This window comes from Pleurodeles waltl, chromosome 10, assembly GCF_031143425.1.
Source record: "Pleurodeles waltl isolate 20211129_DDA chromosome 10, aPleWal1.hap1.20221129, whole genome shotgun sequence".
Lineage (NCBI taxonomy): Eukaryota > Metazoa > Chordata > Amphibia > Caudata > Salamandridae > Pleurodeles > Pleurodeles waltl.
The window spans coordinates 456910362-456924230 of record NC_090449.1 but is presented as its reverse complement, the minus strand read 5'-3'; the positions used below and the strand labels follow the sequence as shown (position 1 = coordinate 456924230).

Below are 13869 nucleotides of genomic sequence, written 5' to 3'. Positions count from 1 at the left end.
CACTGTGTAGACTTAGAAGCAGTTGGACGGTGCTTTCGGGGAGGGCTAAATACAGGAGGAGGCATGACGTATGCATGCCCTTGACAAAAGGGGATAACCAAAAATGGAGCGACGAAGGGCCAGCTGAAGCCCACGATGTAGATACAGAATGTCTCTATTTAAGACAATACATGCTCGCCGCCTAGAGCAAAGACCTAACAAAACAGAATAGGTACAGTCTTACTAGGATACTCATTAACAAATATACCATTATATACTACTGCCAAATAAAATACAATAACACCTACCTCACCCAAACAAACATAAAAGTATCATCTCAACCCCAAGCCCCTACCTCATTATATAATCTCACACAGTGCAGAGCTCCCCCAGACACCCATATAACCAATGAAAGCATTCAAATATTTTTGCAGAACAAGACAGTCACGATTATGGTGGAAAATAACACACTTAGCCAATAAAAATCTATTCTATACTTTTCAAAAGTGCTCTAACAACTTATTTGGAAAAAAATACTCATATAAAGTAAATATCTAAATTCATTATTCACATCATTAGAGAAATCAAAACTAATGTTAAAAGCAGTACCAGTGAATATGTTTAACAATTATGTTAGCAAGGATGTCATCTAAGATACCATCAGTGATGTCATTTAACATGTCACGAATAATTTTGTATGTGAGGTCATAATCAGTACATGACAGGAGTGCAAGTTATGGTAAATACACCTAACAATATCTCGCAAATTTCAGAGGGTTATTTTAAGTTTGGGCTTGTAATCAAACCTTAACTTTAACTGTGTTTTTCAGTGAATTTGTAAGGTTTTTATTTTAGGTATATGTTAAGGTCTTATAACCAGAGCTAACTATAACATCACTTCAACCCTTGTTTTTCAGAAAAAGTTGTTTTAAAAAATAAATCATATAATACATCTAATTGTTCCTTGCAATTAACACGCCAATTACAGTCAATCCTAACTGTGCGTGGGCTTTGTCCATGTGGAGCATGGGCTACACCCAAGGCCAGACCCTGAACAAACACCTACCTTTGGTCATGTGCAATGGAGTTTGGACACAAGGCCTGGCCTATAGACAGTCGTTGGCTATGTGCAGCAGATGCTGGCCTCTGGGCATGGCCTTTTGTCAGGCATTGCACTCAACCCTCTGTGGGCCACCAACCCCACCACGGGTCTTTTAATGTAGTGGTAGTCTATGTATTGACATACGATCTATGGCACAGCAATCTATGAATACATTCTGAGTGCATCTGATGTGTTCCCTCTCACTTAGAACCTAACAATTTTATTCAGAAGATGGATGTGTACAACAGGCACCAGAAAACATTGCATTTGATTCTGCCTCAGTTTATGGTCTAATGAGTGTTTACCAGCTTAGCGATGGATGTAGATCAGCTGGTATGGGACTCTTCACAGCAGATCTCAACTAGTATAGTGATACATAGGGCTTTTGTTCATTGATGAATATATGTACTGATGAGTGCATACAAACTTACAGTCTGATGCAGATGTCAGTTGAAGTAATACTCCATCACAAACGTGACAGATATCCTGTCTGTCATATTACAATCCCCATAGGATAGAATGGGATCATAGTACGGCAGACGGGATATCCATCAGGTTTATGCCAGAGTATTTTCCTATGCCGACTTCTAAATCAGGCCCTAAGGGATCGATTCAGATTAGCATGCCAGGGGCCTTCACAGCATAGCACATTTATCAAGGAGCACTTGTACACCCGAAATATGGGATTCTGTTGACAAGTGGAGGGAAAGCAATAGGGCCTCTACCTGGCGTGAATGGACTGATAGTTATGGAAATATCCAGCTTTTCAAGGCCTTTTAGAAGATCAAATGTTCCAGAATACTTCTCGGGAAGAGCACCAAATAATTCCTGAAGGTAGGAGTCAACAAAGACAATGATCTAAGATTGGTAATAGCGCTCACTCAGAATTCGAAATATAAAGTGTGCAATTGCCAAGAGTTTCAGCTTCACACTGTACCAAACTGTAGGACCCTGGCCTCTACTAGATGCCAATGTATGTTCTTCAACAAGGGGGTGGCTTGGCTAAATATGAGAACCCCAGACACCAGCTCAATTTGCATCTTCTTAAATGCTTTGAAAGTGTTATGTTTACCCTTTAGCGTGTCCAGATACCATGTATTGACATAATCCAACCTGGAACCCATTTTGGCTTCCACCAGTGCCCTTCTGCTTTCTCTATTATGGCAGAGCATGAATTTCTTATCTTCATGGGAGGAGGACTACTTGCTGCTGTCTTCCACAAGCCAATTGGTGACTTTCATGTTGTCAGCAGTGAAACATGCCCATTGTTCAAAAATGGTCTTTGTTGTTGATCAAAACATGGCACTTTAACTCTATAGAAAAATTCTCTGCCTCTGTCCATAACACAATGGCAAAGCATGAAAAATACATACAATTTTCAAAACATTTGGTGTTAGCGAAACACATGGACACTGTCTTGCTAAGTATTAATCTGATATGCAGTCAAGAGCAAGATTTTATGACTCTGATTGTGGAATGGTGTATGATACGAATGTCAGCTCACTGTATTTCACTTGCTGCATTATTGGCGCTTGTGTCTGATTACCCTGCCCATATTTTATTTAAATCAAATTTTTCCATGTTATATGCATAAGAAGCTGACTCTACATCCAAGAAAGAGAACAATGATGAACAGTGTGATGTCCCCACTAGCAACCACCTATTTCTTTTTCTCCCTTTCTTATACTCTTGTTCTTCAGGACCGAATTCTCTCGCCTATATCTTCTGAAGAAAATGTAAAACTGGAAAAAAGTGGTACAAAAGAGGAAATGTGACATTAATTAACTGGGATGGATGGACTGAGGGTTTTTTAGGAGGTGTACGACAATCAGCTTCTTCACCTTTGAGAGGAACCATCCCCTGAACGCTGGATGGATAACATTTTTAGAACACCAGGGGAGCAGTATTCAAGAACAAAGCATAAGGGACAAAGACTGAGAAGAGGGCCATATTTCAAGTGTGAAGTGTTGTCTTCTACTTAGGCGATTGTGAAGAAGGAGACTAATAGAGTTTCAGATGTGAAGTACTTTATTCCTATAAATGGAGGCCTGTGGGTCACAAAGATTGGGGCAGAAATTATATTGTTATTGGAATAGAGGGTGGCTATTACAGTGGGAGAGGCTATAGGTGTGTGTAATATCCAATTTAAAATCCTACAAAGAATATATTGTTCTAGGACTCATCTCAGGATATTTGGCTTTCTCCATTCCTTGTTACTTTGGTGCAAATGTCACTAAAAGGCTGAAGACTATCATATAGTGTTTGTGGCAGCATGTAACACCCAGAAGCTGTGATCCCTGCACATACAGAAGGAAGTCATATCATCCTCACATGATTCAAGTCACTACAGTATGAAGAAAAGCTGCTGTCCTGCCACCATCCTCCTAATCAAAATCTTTCTGAAAATTAATCACACTCACTGTATAACTGTCTGAAAATGTTTCAATTTCTGTTTAATACAGCATCATGAGAAGTCAAACAAGAACCCATGGCATAAGAGGCAGTGGTGGAATCGTGTACCTAAGTCCTGTGCACCACTGCATGCAGAATGCATCCTCTAGGGATCCTCTTGATAGGAACTCCAGCATGCAATAGTCTTGAAACTACACGTTTTCAGCAGTGGCATACCCCACTGGTTGAAAACGTCCTGTGCCACCCCTAGGTGAAGAACCCCACATCACCCTGCGTATTGAAGTACCACATGGCAGTCACGTTGTCCATAAGGATCAGCAGTGGCCTCCTGCTGTTGAACAGGAGAAAAGTTTTCAGAAGGAGCAGGATGCCACAAAACTCTATGAAATTGAGGTGGAGTTTACGTTCACTGGGGACCACTGACCCCTGATCTCCAACTCTCACAGAGCTCTGCACTAAGCTACTGACAATACATCTGTCACCACCGTAAGCTCGGGATAGTGCAAAGAGAACAGTATGCTATCTGACAAGTTGGTGGTCTTAGGCTGTCTTCTGTAAAATGCAGATGTTGTGTGACAGCCCAGTGTTACACCCACTGGAAATAGAGGTTCCAAGCTGTTCCAACTTGTATTTATGGTTTATTAATGCAAAGCTTTTATTAATAGGAAGAATGCTGTAAATAAATGTTACAAGTTCAGACTGCACTACTGATTGTTGTTCCAGTGAAAAAAACTGTATGCACGTTTGCAAAGTTTAACAATAGAAGGCTCTATATAAAACTCAGAGAATGCTCTCTGGTTAAATGCAAATATTTGCAGAAACGTGAAAGCAAAATTGATAATTCTTTGCTTTCAAAATAAAATGTTAAAAAAAATGTGACTAGGAGAAAACTGTTTTGCTAAACTACTGTGAAATTTTAGGTGCCATTTCTTTGAAGCATCATGTAGTAAAATGTATTGATGCATGCTAGTATTTCCCAAAAATATTCATAACGGAAAGTGATTGTACCCAGTCTAAACAAGATTATGGGAAACAGGAAAATAAACAAGAATTACCAATCCTAATAAGTCTGACATTGACAAAACCAAAAAACTGTCCACCAATGTGTGTCTTGTTTTGCCATGGCTGTTGTAAAATGTTACTGCTGTGGGAACTGCATAGTCCTCACCACTGTAATAAACATTGGCAAAAATATTTTGTGGTCTAAAAAAAAAAACACATGAACACAGTAGTTACTGGCACTGAACAAAATTACTTTGTGTGCCAATAGGCTCCTTGTGAATGAGCAGATTGCTATCACTCACAGTGAAACCAGCCGATATATGTATAGCAAGAGAGAGATAGAATTTTAATAAAAACAAAAGGTCTTGGTTAACACCAGACCTAGTTAAGGCCAAAGTTCTTAAAGAAAGTCACAAAAGAGCGCCCATGTTATATGTCTTTGTATTAGTGCATATTAACTTATTTCATGAATTCACAGGAATTTAAAGAAGCAGACTAGAAAACCGTGCTACTAGAAAGTATCTGTGGACGGTATTTTAGCACAAGCAAATATGCATGTGTAAATTTACTGTGTAGATTTACTCATATGAAAATCTATTTAGCGTGTACAAGTTCACTTTCCCTCCAACCATGGAAGAAGCTTTACTTCTGCCCTTGTCAGGAGTAAATTTCCAAACATGTATGTCAGTACGCTAACACAGACTCAAAGGGCATTGCAACCTTGGAACTATTGCCTACCGGTACCTCAAGCAAAAGTATGTTGTTCTGCGAAAAGATGGCAAAATAAGGAAATTGCTAGTATTACAGCCCTACTATAGTATTAGTCCTGGCATAATCTGAGATGTTATTGTCAGAGCTCTTATGTAATGAGATTGCTGCCATAATTTGTTGCTGCGCTACATGGCACCAAAAGGACAAGTAGATTTTTTTACAGGACAAGAAGATTTATGAAGCAACCTGGCCCATGGACAAGTAGATATTTTATTAAATTCCACATCCCTGTATGTATTCCTTAAACTACTCACTGAACTCACACATTACATGTAATTTTGTAAACCACTGGTCTTTATAATATGTCGGTGGTATAATTTTCTATTGCTTTTGGAAGCTCAAGTGAAAAAGGAAATGGAGCTCTACAAAGAGATGGAAATACACACGCTAGAAATTGGCATTCCCTTAAAAAGGAAACAACAAAAAGCACTTTAGGTTTACTCAATAGTTACTGAGCATTTATTTCTCTTGGCAGAGCCAAAAAAATGAATGATGAGGCAAGGTGTATAAAAAACAGAAGGCATAAAAGGCAGGAATACTAAGATACTTTTGAGCACTTCAGATAAAATAGCATTTTGTTGTTTGGAGAGCTACATCATCCACCGGAAATCTGATTTCAATGGCTTCTGTAGTAAATACTTGTTGCTACTGCCCTGTGGAACAGCCACTCTGAAGACAGGTGGATGCTTGTTCTCTGCCTAGTGTCCAGCCTGTAGGATGCTCTCATGTTAGAAAAGGCAGATGCTGTAGTTAAGTGTTCAGAAATGTAAACATGAATGCAATGGGAAAAAGAAATCGATGAACAGTCTCAGCACAAAAACGTGAGGGCATTACAAACAAGGTAAATAAAGGGTGTAGGGGCAAGTGAAAGCTGCATGTAAGCAAAGTTTCCCTCTTAAATTTATTGAGCTCTACAAGTAATATCTGTTGCTCATCACAAGGCAGTAGACGTTATAAACAAAGGAGTTGGCGGCCATTAAAGGATTTGCTACCTTCTGCTTTGCCACTCTCAATGCATGGAGAGAGGGTGCAGGAATTGTTTCTTTTAAATGGATGGTACTGCCAGGATAGAATATTATTTGAAATAAAATCATATAACTTAGAACAATCTCATTGGCACAAGATAATAAGGACATGTTAGTTACCTGTAACACCAAGTCTTCAACACTGCTATGTTAACATTCAGGACTTTGGAACAGAATTGTTAAAGTCTGCTCTGTTTGTTTAAAATGCATAGATGTCCTGGAATGTTTGACCAACTAAAGTAAACTTGCAATTTAAATTGAGAAGGATATCTCGGCAGGAAAAATACTAGTGCAATTATGTAACCTTTTTATTTCCCAGCATGGTAACCTTCTCAGTTCTACAAGCTAAAATAAGAACAGAAAGCAGTACACATGCAAGACGAGCTTTTAACAATAGCACCACTTCATCACCTATGTCAATAGAAGCCTTGCAAAAGGTTGCAGCAGCTGTATATTAAACATGACACATGAGCCTCGGCCAGCAGAATGCTACCCAAATATTACACCTTGTAGAATAATCTCTAGGGTGGCTTGTCAAACATAATTTGTTTTTGAGTTAAAAAAGCAAGCGTTACACAGTTTGCCCAATGACCCTTGCTATGTAAGCCTCAACGGTTTACGTCAGGATTATAATTTCCTCAACTCCATACCTACAAACAAAGATTGTGGGGGTCCTCAGAGACAGGTGGAATACGGAACTGGAGATCGATCATCAGAAATCCAGTTTGTTAGAAAACCAGGCATCCTAATGTATTTTACAAGCTGTACATGTGACATTAATTGGATTTAGAAAAGCCGCCTTGCAAGTAGGAAATGCTTACTTCTCTTTAATCCAGGGCAAAACGAAGCACCCCATTGAAAACCAGCAGCACACATCTATCTGGAGGTAAACGTAATTGCAAAACTTCTACAAAATACGCTAATATGGGAATCCTGACAAATGAAATCTGTGAGCGAACTTCACGATAAGATATAAAACAGTAGCTCAAGATGAAGCTTTAGGGGAGCCAGGAGAAGGGCATATTTGGTCAAATGCAACAAAAAGTCGCAACTAATTTAAATGGCTCAGACTAAACACGGATATAGAGAAGAAATTGAGAATTGTTGTGACTCTCAAAGATTGAACCTGTAGTTTGATGACAGCTGGCTTCTACAGTTGTTTCTTCAATTAAATACAATAGTTTGAAACTTGTACTTGAAAGCTGACTTCTCTATTCGAGAAGGCCTAGTTAGGAAAACATGCCCGTCAAACACGTTCTTCATAAATTCTTGGAAAACGGGATGAATCTTGGTTAACAAGGTCTGAAATGACTGCTTGCACCATAGTGTTGATCATTTTAAATATACATACGAATTAAGTAGTTAATAAGAATGGGATACTGTATTGCTTAATTTGAAGATGCACTTTGAAATATAGTTTGTTGCAAAAAGAATGTGTCAGTCATGCCCGATTTGTTTGAGATTTTGTATACAGAGGCTTTCAGGAATAGGTGTTGCCATCTGAAAGGCGATCCTCACAGCAAGCTGATTGATGACAAGACCAGGACACACACAGGGATCACCGTTTTTCTAGTCAAGCCAAGTCAAACATTCACTATCACACACATCCACAGAGGAGGCCTCCCATTCACACCCAAACTTCAATGAGGCTTTCCCACTCAGTTATCTTCTCAGACTCAAATTCCCAGTTACTTTCTAGACTCAAACTTCATCTTCCACTTTAAGAGGCTCTACTACTTCCATTCATCTATCCTTTGTCTGTGACATGCCATCCTAAGGCTCACAAGGTGTCTGACAGAAAAAAAAAACATACTCCATCCTTAGAATCTTTAATGGTGTCTATCATATCCCTTACTACCATCTCTCTGGGACTCCTCTTATAAGTTTCCCGTGGCTGTGTATTCAAGCCACAATTTATTACATCTTATTTCATGAGACAAGGCTAATTTATCTTTAACAGAATTGATCTCACCAACTTCGATCTTTCTTGCAAATCAGTCAAAACTCCCTCCTCTTTATCTTCCCTGCAATGTTGTTATCTTACGCTTCCTCCTAGTTTCTCTCCTAAATTCACTCTCAATGTTGTAAAGCAACTTGTGCACAAGTGCCATATTAAACTACTTACTGTGAAGATGTTGGAGCGACGCTTTGACTGTTTACGTATAGGTGTGGGGGTGCTAGAAGCAGCAATTGTCTCAATCCTCAGCTCTCTCTGGCTCATACTTGGAGTAGATGGAACAGAAGAGGAATAATCACTAAAGCCACCCGTACCATTTGTGGACTGTAAGGTAAAAGACAACAGAGAACATTTTAATGGCATTATAAACGTTATAAAGAAGAGACTCTTCAAAATCTAGACAACAAGCACATTCGGGTAAAAGTCCCCGTCAACATGAGTTATGCAATCTTCAACAATGCCAGATTGCAAATTACAATTACATGATCCAATTAACTCTGTACAGTGATCTGCACCAGTCATTACCTTTTCATACCCAGTGGACTGACTCTGGCTTTCTCTGTGAAAAAATAAGAGATTACCTATTCTTCCAGCTTGCCTCATATTTATACTTGCCGAACTATTTTAGCGGCCGAATTCTACTAAATTAAGAATCCGTAAAATGAAAAAGATACTACCTTTGCTTACTTTGGTCAAGTTAATTCTGATGTTTATTGTACGTTCCTGCAGACTCTACGTTTTTGTACTTAACGCCAAGGGAATGGCTTGTAACTCCAACAGATTAATGTAGAAGCTGGCCTCTGCAGCAGACCATAGTCACCTGATCTCCTCCACTTCGTTTGGATGACCTCCCCAACCCGGCAGCGATGCGTTCCTCACCACTGTCAGCTCTGGGTAGGGTAGGAAGGGGAGTTTGACATGGCTCCAACTGCAGTTGAGCAGCCACCACTGCACACCTTTTGCAGTCTTCTTCAAAGCCTGAATTGAATCAGACAGGGTCCCTTGATGCTGAGCCCATTGAGACTTCAGATTCCACTACAGAGCTCTTGTATGCCATAAGGCATAATTCACAAGCAAGATGGAAGCGGTCAAGAAATCTCAGAGCTATTGTCACTGAGTCACAGGACAGAGGCTAAAACATCAGGATCATAACCCAAATGTCCTAGACTTGCTGAACCATAAAGAAAGCTCAAAACTCCACCTTATCTAGAACTGCTGCTGTGAACAGAGGCTGCTTCACAGGTGTCAGGTGTGACCTAGGCACAGGAATCGAGAAGACGATAGAGATCCACCATCATTGGTAGAAGGTCCACAACTGCCTGTGGCAAGCCCTCCTTCAGCAGACAGTCGTCGAGGTAGGGGAAGACTAGTATATCCGACCTCCGAAGGTGTGCTGTGATCACTGCCATAATTTTTTGTGACGACTGCCATAGTGTTCATGAACACATCAGTGGCACTGGAGAGGCCTACGAGGAGCACAGAAGACTGAAACATTTCTTGTACCACCTTGAACCGCACCTTTGCCTTTGGAAATGCAGGTTGGGAATGTTAAAATAGGTCACCTACAAGTCCAGAGTTACCTTCCAGTCTCCTGGATTCAGGGCAGATGGAACCTGGACCAATAAGAGCATCTTGAATTTGTCCTTTTTCAGGAAGAAATAGAGAGGGCAAAGATCTAAAATATGAGGAAGGTCTTTATCTTTTTTCAACACCAGGGAAATATTGGGATTAACACCCAGTTCCTTATTTCCTATAGTAGGACCCTTTGTATGGCTGCTTTGTCCAAAAGAGCCTGGACTTCCACCCACGTAATGGATAAATAGTTCTTCGACAGCTGCTCTGATGTAGGTGGAATATGCAGCACTTTGGATAGAAATGGTAGGGTATATCCTTGCTGGACTTATTTGGAGAACCCATCTGTCATCCAACTGGATGGCCATCTGCGGCGGAAGAAAAGCTAAAGCAGTTTGGGAACAGGAGGGGGAGGGACTGGTAGTACGCTGTCCCTGAGGGCCTGGTCGTTGTTGGCTGGATCTCACTACCGCCACCTCGAAAGGACTGGGATGTCCATTGCTGTGGAGGTGGGTCTTGGTATTATCCGAGCCAAGCCTCTTCAGAAGCCTCCAAGGGGGCAAAATTGGTAGGGATAGTGCCTCAAGACACAGACAGGCCAAAGGAGTGTGCTGCGGCCCTACTTTCTTTGAAGTGCTCAAGTGGTGAGCCTGCTCTATCTGGATAGAGACTGGTGCAGTTAAGTGACATATCCATGCTTAGAAGCCCCACAAAAACTGTGAAGTACATCCATTCCTGGCACTGGAACATCATGCAAGTACAGACTGCCCTGCAAAGCAGTCAGTAGTGTCCATTCCAATGTGGGTGACGTACTTCGCTGAGTACCTACGTCCTGCATTGGCTGAGCAAGATCTGTGCGGTTTTAGTCCAGAACTGCCAGCAAGATCTTGCTACACATATCCCACAATTCATGTGACTACCACCCTAGGAGATCGGTTATATTGACAGATCGAAGGGTGAGACGGTTGGAGGAAAACAACATTTCCCCAATCCCCCATCTGTTTAGATTCCACACCAGGAAGCATAGTTGGGAAAGTGTTAGGATTCAATCTACTTGTGAATACCTGGCCCACCAAACCTTCAGGTGTTGGGTTTTGCTTGAGGAAAGTATAGCTCCCCTTGGGCAGGTCGGTGTCTTTTAGCTGTTTGCCTATTTATCGATGCGTGCAAGTGACCATTAGTGTGTCTGTCAAGGATTCATTAAACAACTCTTTTGAAGCCTGCGCAGGTTGTAGTACTTATTTCTGGAAATTGACTTTAACCTCAATTGGTGGTAATTGTAGCCTAATGCTTCCGCAGCATGACGGATAACCACAATAAAAGAGGCTGAGTCATCTGCTGAAGATCCTGGAGGCAGAAGGGAAACTCAAACTAGTGTAAGGTGAAGTGTCCAGCTCACTGGCCTCCTCAAGGTCCATATAAATATTTTCATTGTCAAAGTAATGGGATGTGTCATCCCCATCATCTCTAGTAACATTTTCCATGCCGTGCTCTGTTCAGAGTCTGAAATAAAAATGTCTTGAAGTACTTGCAGCCAGCCTCTGGGTAATGGTAGCTTTCTATGAGAGGCAGAATGAGTTTGGACCATCTGCATTAAATGTTGTGGGAAACTTGACTTCGGTCAAGGTCATATCAGGTTTGCCTTGGAGTCAGACAAAAATAAATAAAAAAAACAATGGTCCTCCTCCAGCTTCGGTAGCGTTGGACATGTGTTAATGCAGTAGGAGCCACCAAAGTGGACGGTGGCACCAGGGTCAGAGTCAGGTTGGGCATAGCCCCGGCATCTGGGCAGACCCCACAGCGTGGTCGAGAGGCACAGATGGCAACAAGGACGAATATGCCAACAGGAATTTGAATGGAGGTGAACTTGGATCCTTGAAGGTACACCACAGGGAACAGGAAGGGTGCGGAAAATCTGGAACATGGCTTTCATCAAAGCCTCTATTTGTTGTGGTGTCACAGATGGACCCAGAAAATCAGAGATAATTGAGACAATGTTCGGAATTGGTTACTCTGTAGGAGACAAGAGATCAAGAGGCACATCCCTACTACTTCTCTGGTTGCGACTGACAGGACATAGAAGAATCCCACTCAGTCATACCATGATTTTGAATTACCTGAAGTCTTGGAGTGCAAAGAAGATCTTTCATGGGCCCGGCTTGAGAATGGGAACTGGTTGGCGTCACTGACTTCAAACTGGAACAGCTATTACATGTCTTTTGACAGTGTTCAGTGACGTCCAGCTTGCTGTGTATTCCTGCAGGTCTTTTGGGTACATCTGGGGATAGACCTTGAAATACTTAAAGTCATACAAAGACCCAAGATACTTCAGACATGCCTCATGGGGGGTCCGTCACAGACATCTGCCTGTGATTGTCCCTGAAAGGTTTAAAACCTGTCATTTTGGTAAGGGATGTTTCCCTTGCACACTGTGAAAACGATTTGGGAAAAAATTGTCAAAGAATAAGAAAACGTTTGGGAGTATACTCCGGATCCACCTCTGAAAGCACTGAAAAAACAGACTGAAAAGGAACTGACACCAGCGGCTGAAGGTGGTGTCACTTCTGGGACATGATGTATCTTACGCAGAACAGCATGTCTGCACCTATAGACATGCATGAGCAACTCTATGAAAAATCTCCAGTTCCAGTCTGGTGCCCTGGGGCTATTCACAAGCTGAGGAACCTGTGGTTAGAAGAAGTATCCACTTCAAAAGCAGGTTTCTATCCTTGTTTCAGGATGTGACTTAGCATTCCATCTTTGTTGATGATGTGTTAGATATTCTGTTCTGAGATACTGTAAAGTTTAGGTCAGGTGTTTGTAATATTTCTAGTTTCTCAGTCACCCACTTCCCTTTCATAGAGAGATCCCTATTCTATTTTGGACTCAGAGATTAAAGTAGGGAACAGCTACAGTTTCATCACCCTTTTAAACTCAAAGTGTTTTGCTGGGATCAATTCCATAGTTTGGCAATTTGGAAGGAGAAAGTGGAACATTTTATTTCCTAAAGGGAAAACAATTAGTTATGGTACCAATCTGAAGCATACCATCTTTTTATGGGAATATTTCTTGGGTTTCCACTATAACAATATTAGTCCAGGTCAGTTTAATGTCTTGTGTGTTATGCACAATCATTTGAACGTAGATCTTCTGCCAATAGGCAGCGAGTGCAGAGGCTTCAGAGGTGATGACATATGGCTATGAATTGTAAAGTGTAGAAGTTCACTTGCTACTGTATTGTGAATTTGTTGGAACAGTCTCAGAGTAGGTAGTGATACTACAAAGTATAGTCCATTGACATAGTCCAGAAGTGACTGAATGAGTGAAGTGTTTGTTGGAGCTTCTGCATAAATCCAAGATAAGGAAAGGTGCATTAGAGTGTCCTCATGGTATGGAATGTTGTTTTGGTCAGCTGGTTCCCTTGTGGCATCTTGGGAGTTTTGTACCTCGGAGCAAGCTGTTTGTGGCATTCTTCATTCAGTCGACTTTGTTAGTGGTGTTTCCATTCTCCGCAGATTAAGCTGTCTGTTTTTGTACTGTTGAGGTGACCCTCTATTATCCATTTATTGATATCGTTGACACAGTCGTCATTCATTTTGAGTGCTCAAGGTCATTTAGTTTATGCAGTCTGAGGATTATCCAAGCATTGCAAATACTATGGTAGCATATGGGGTTGAAAGTTCCAAAAGTGGTTTGGTGCAGACATTGATCACTGCAGAACTCATCTTTATGGTGTGTTAGCTGGTGGAGAACTGGGAATAGATATGACGGTTAATCTGTCATTAAGATAGGATTTAATCAAGTTAAGGATAGTTTCTATGATAAGCAGATCATTTAGTCTGCTTAGCTGGATTTTTCTTGATGTATGGTGCCCAATACTGCAGATAGGTCCAAGACAGTGAGTGCTGCCACTTCTTTATCCACTGTAGTTGTTAGGTCATCCCCAATGGAGGTCATGGTGGATTAAGTGCCTCTTCCCTGATTTAAGCCTTTCTGGCAGACAGACAATAAGGAATTTTCCTCCAGGTGCTTTAAGTTCTGGGGGAAGG

The 13869-nt window shown here is 41.1% G+C and overlaps 1 protein-coding gene and 1 long non-coding RNA gene across 3 annotated transcripts in view; one reads left to right on the top strand and one right to left on the bottom strand.

Moving 5' to 3' along the window:
- The window catches only part of LOC138261617 (arf-GAP with GTPase, ANK repeat and PH domain-containing protein 3-like), a 2246054-nt gene that overhangs the window by 1483807 nt on the left and 748378 nt on the right, over nt 1-13869 (bottom strand). For both annotated transcript variants that reach the window (XM_069210744.1, XM_069210743.1), the window contains exon 8: nt 8417-8572. In XM_069210744.1, coding sequence (XP_069066845.1) covers nt 8417-8572 — 156 coding nt within the window. The remainder of the gene's footprint in view (nt 1-8416; nt 8573-13869) is intronic.
- The window catches only part of LOC138261618 (uncharacterized), a 286479-nt gene that overhangs the window by 83724 nt on the left and 188886 nt on the right, over nt 1-13869 (top strand). The gene's annotated exons all lie outside the window — the stretch shown is intronic.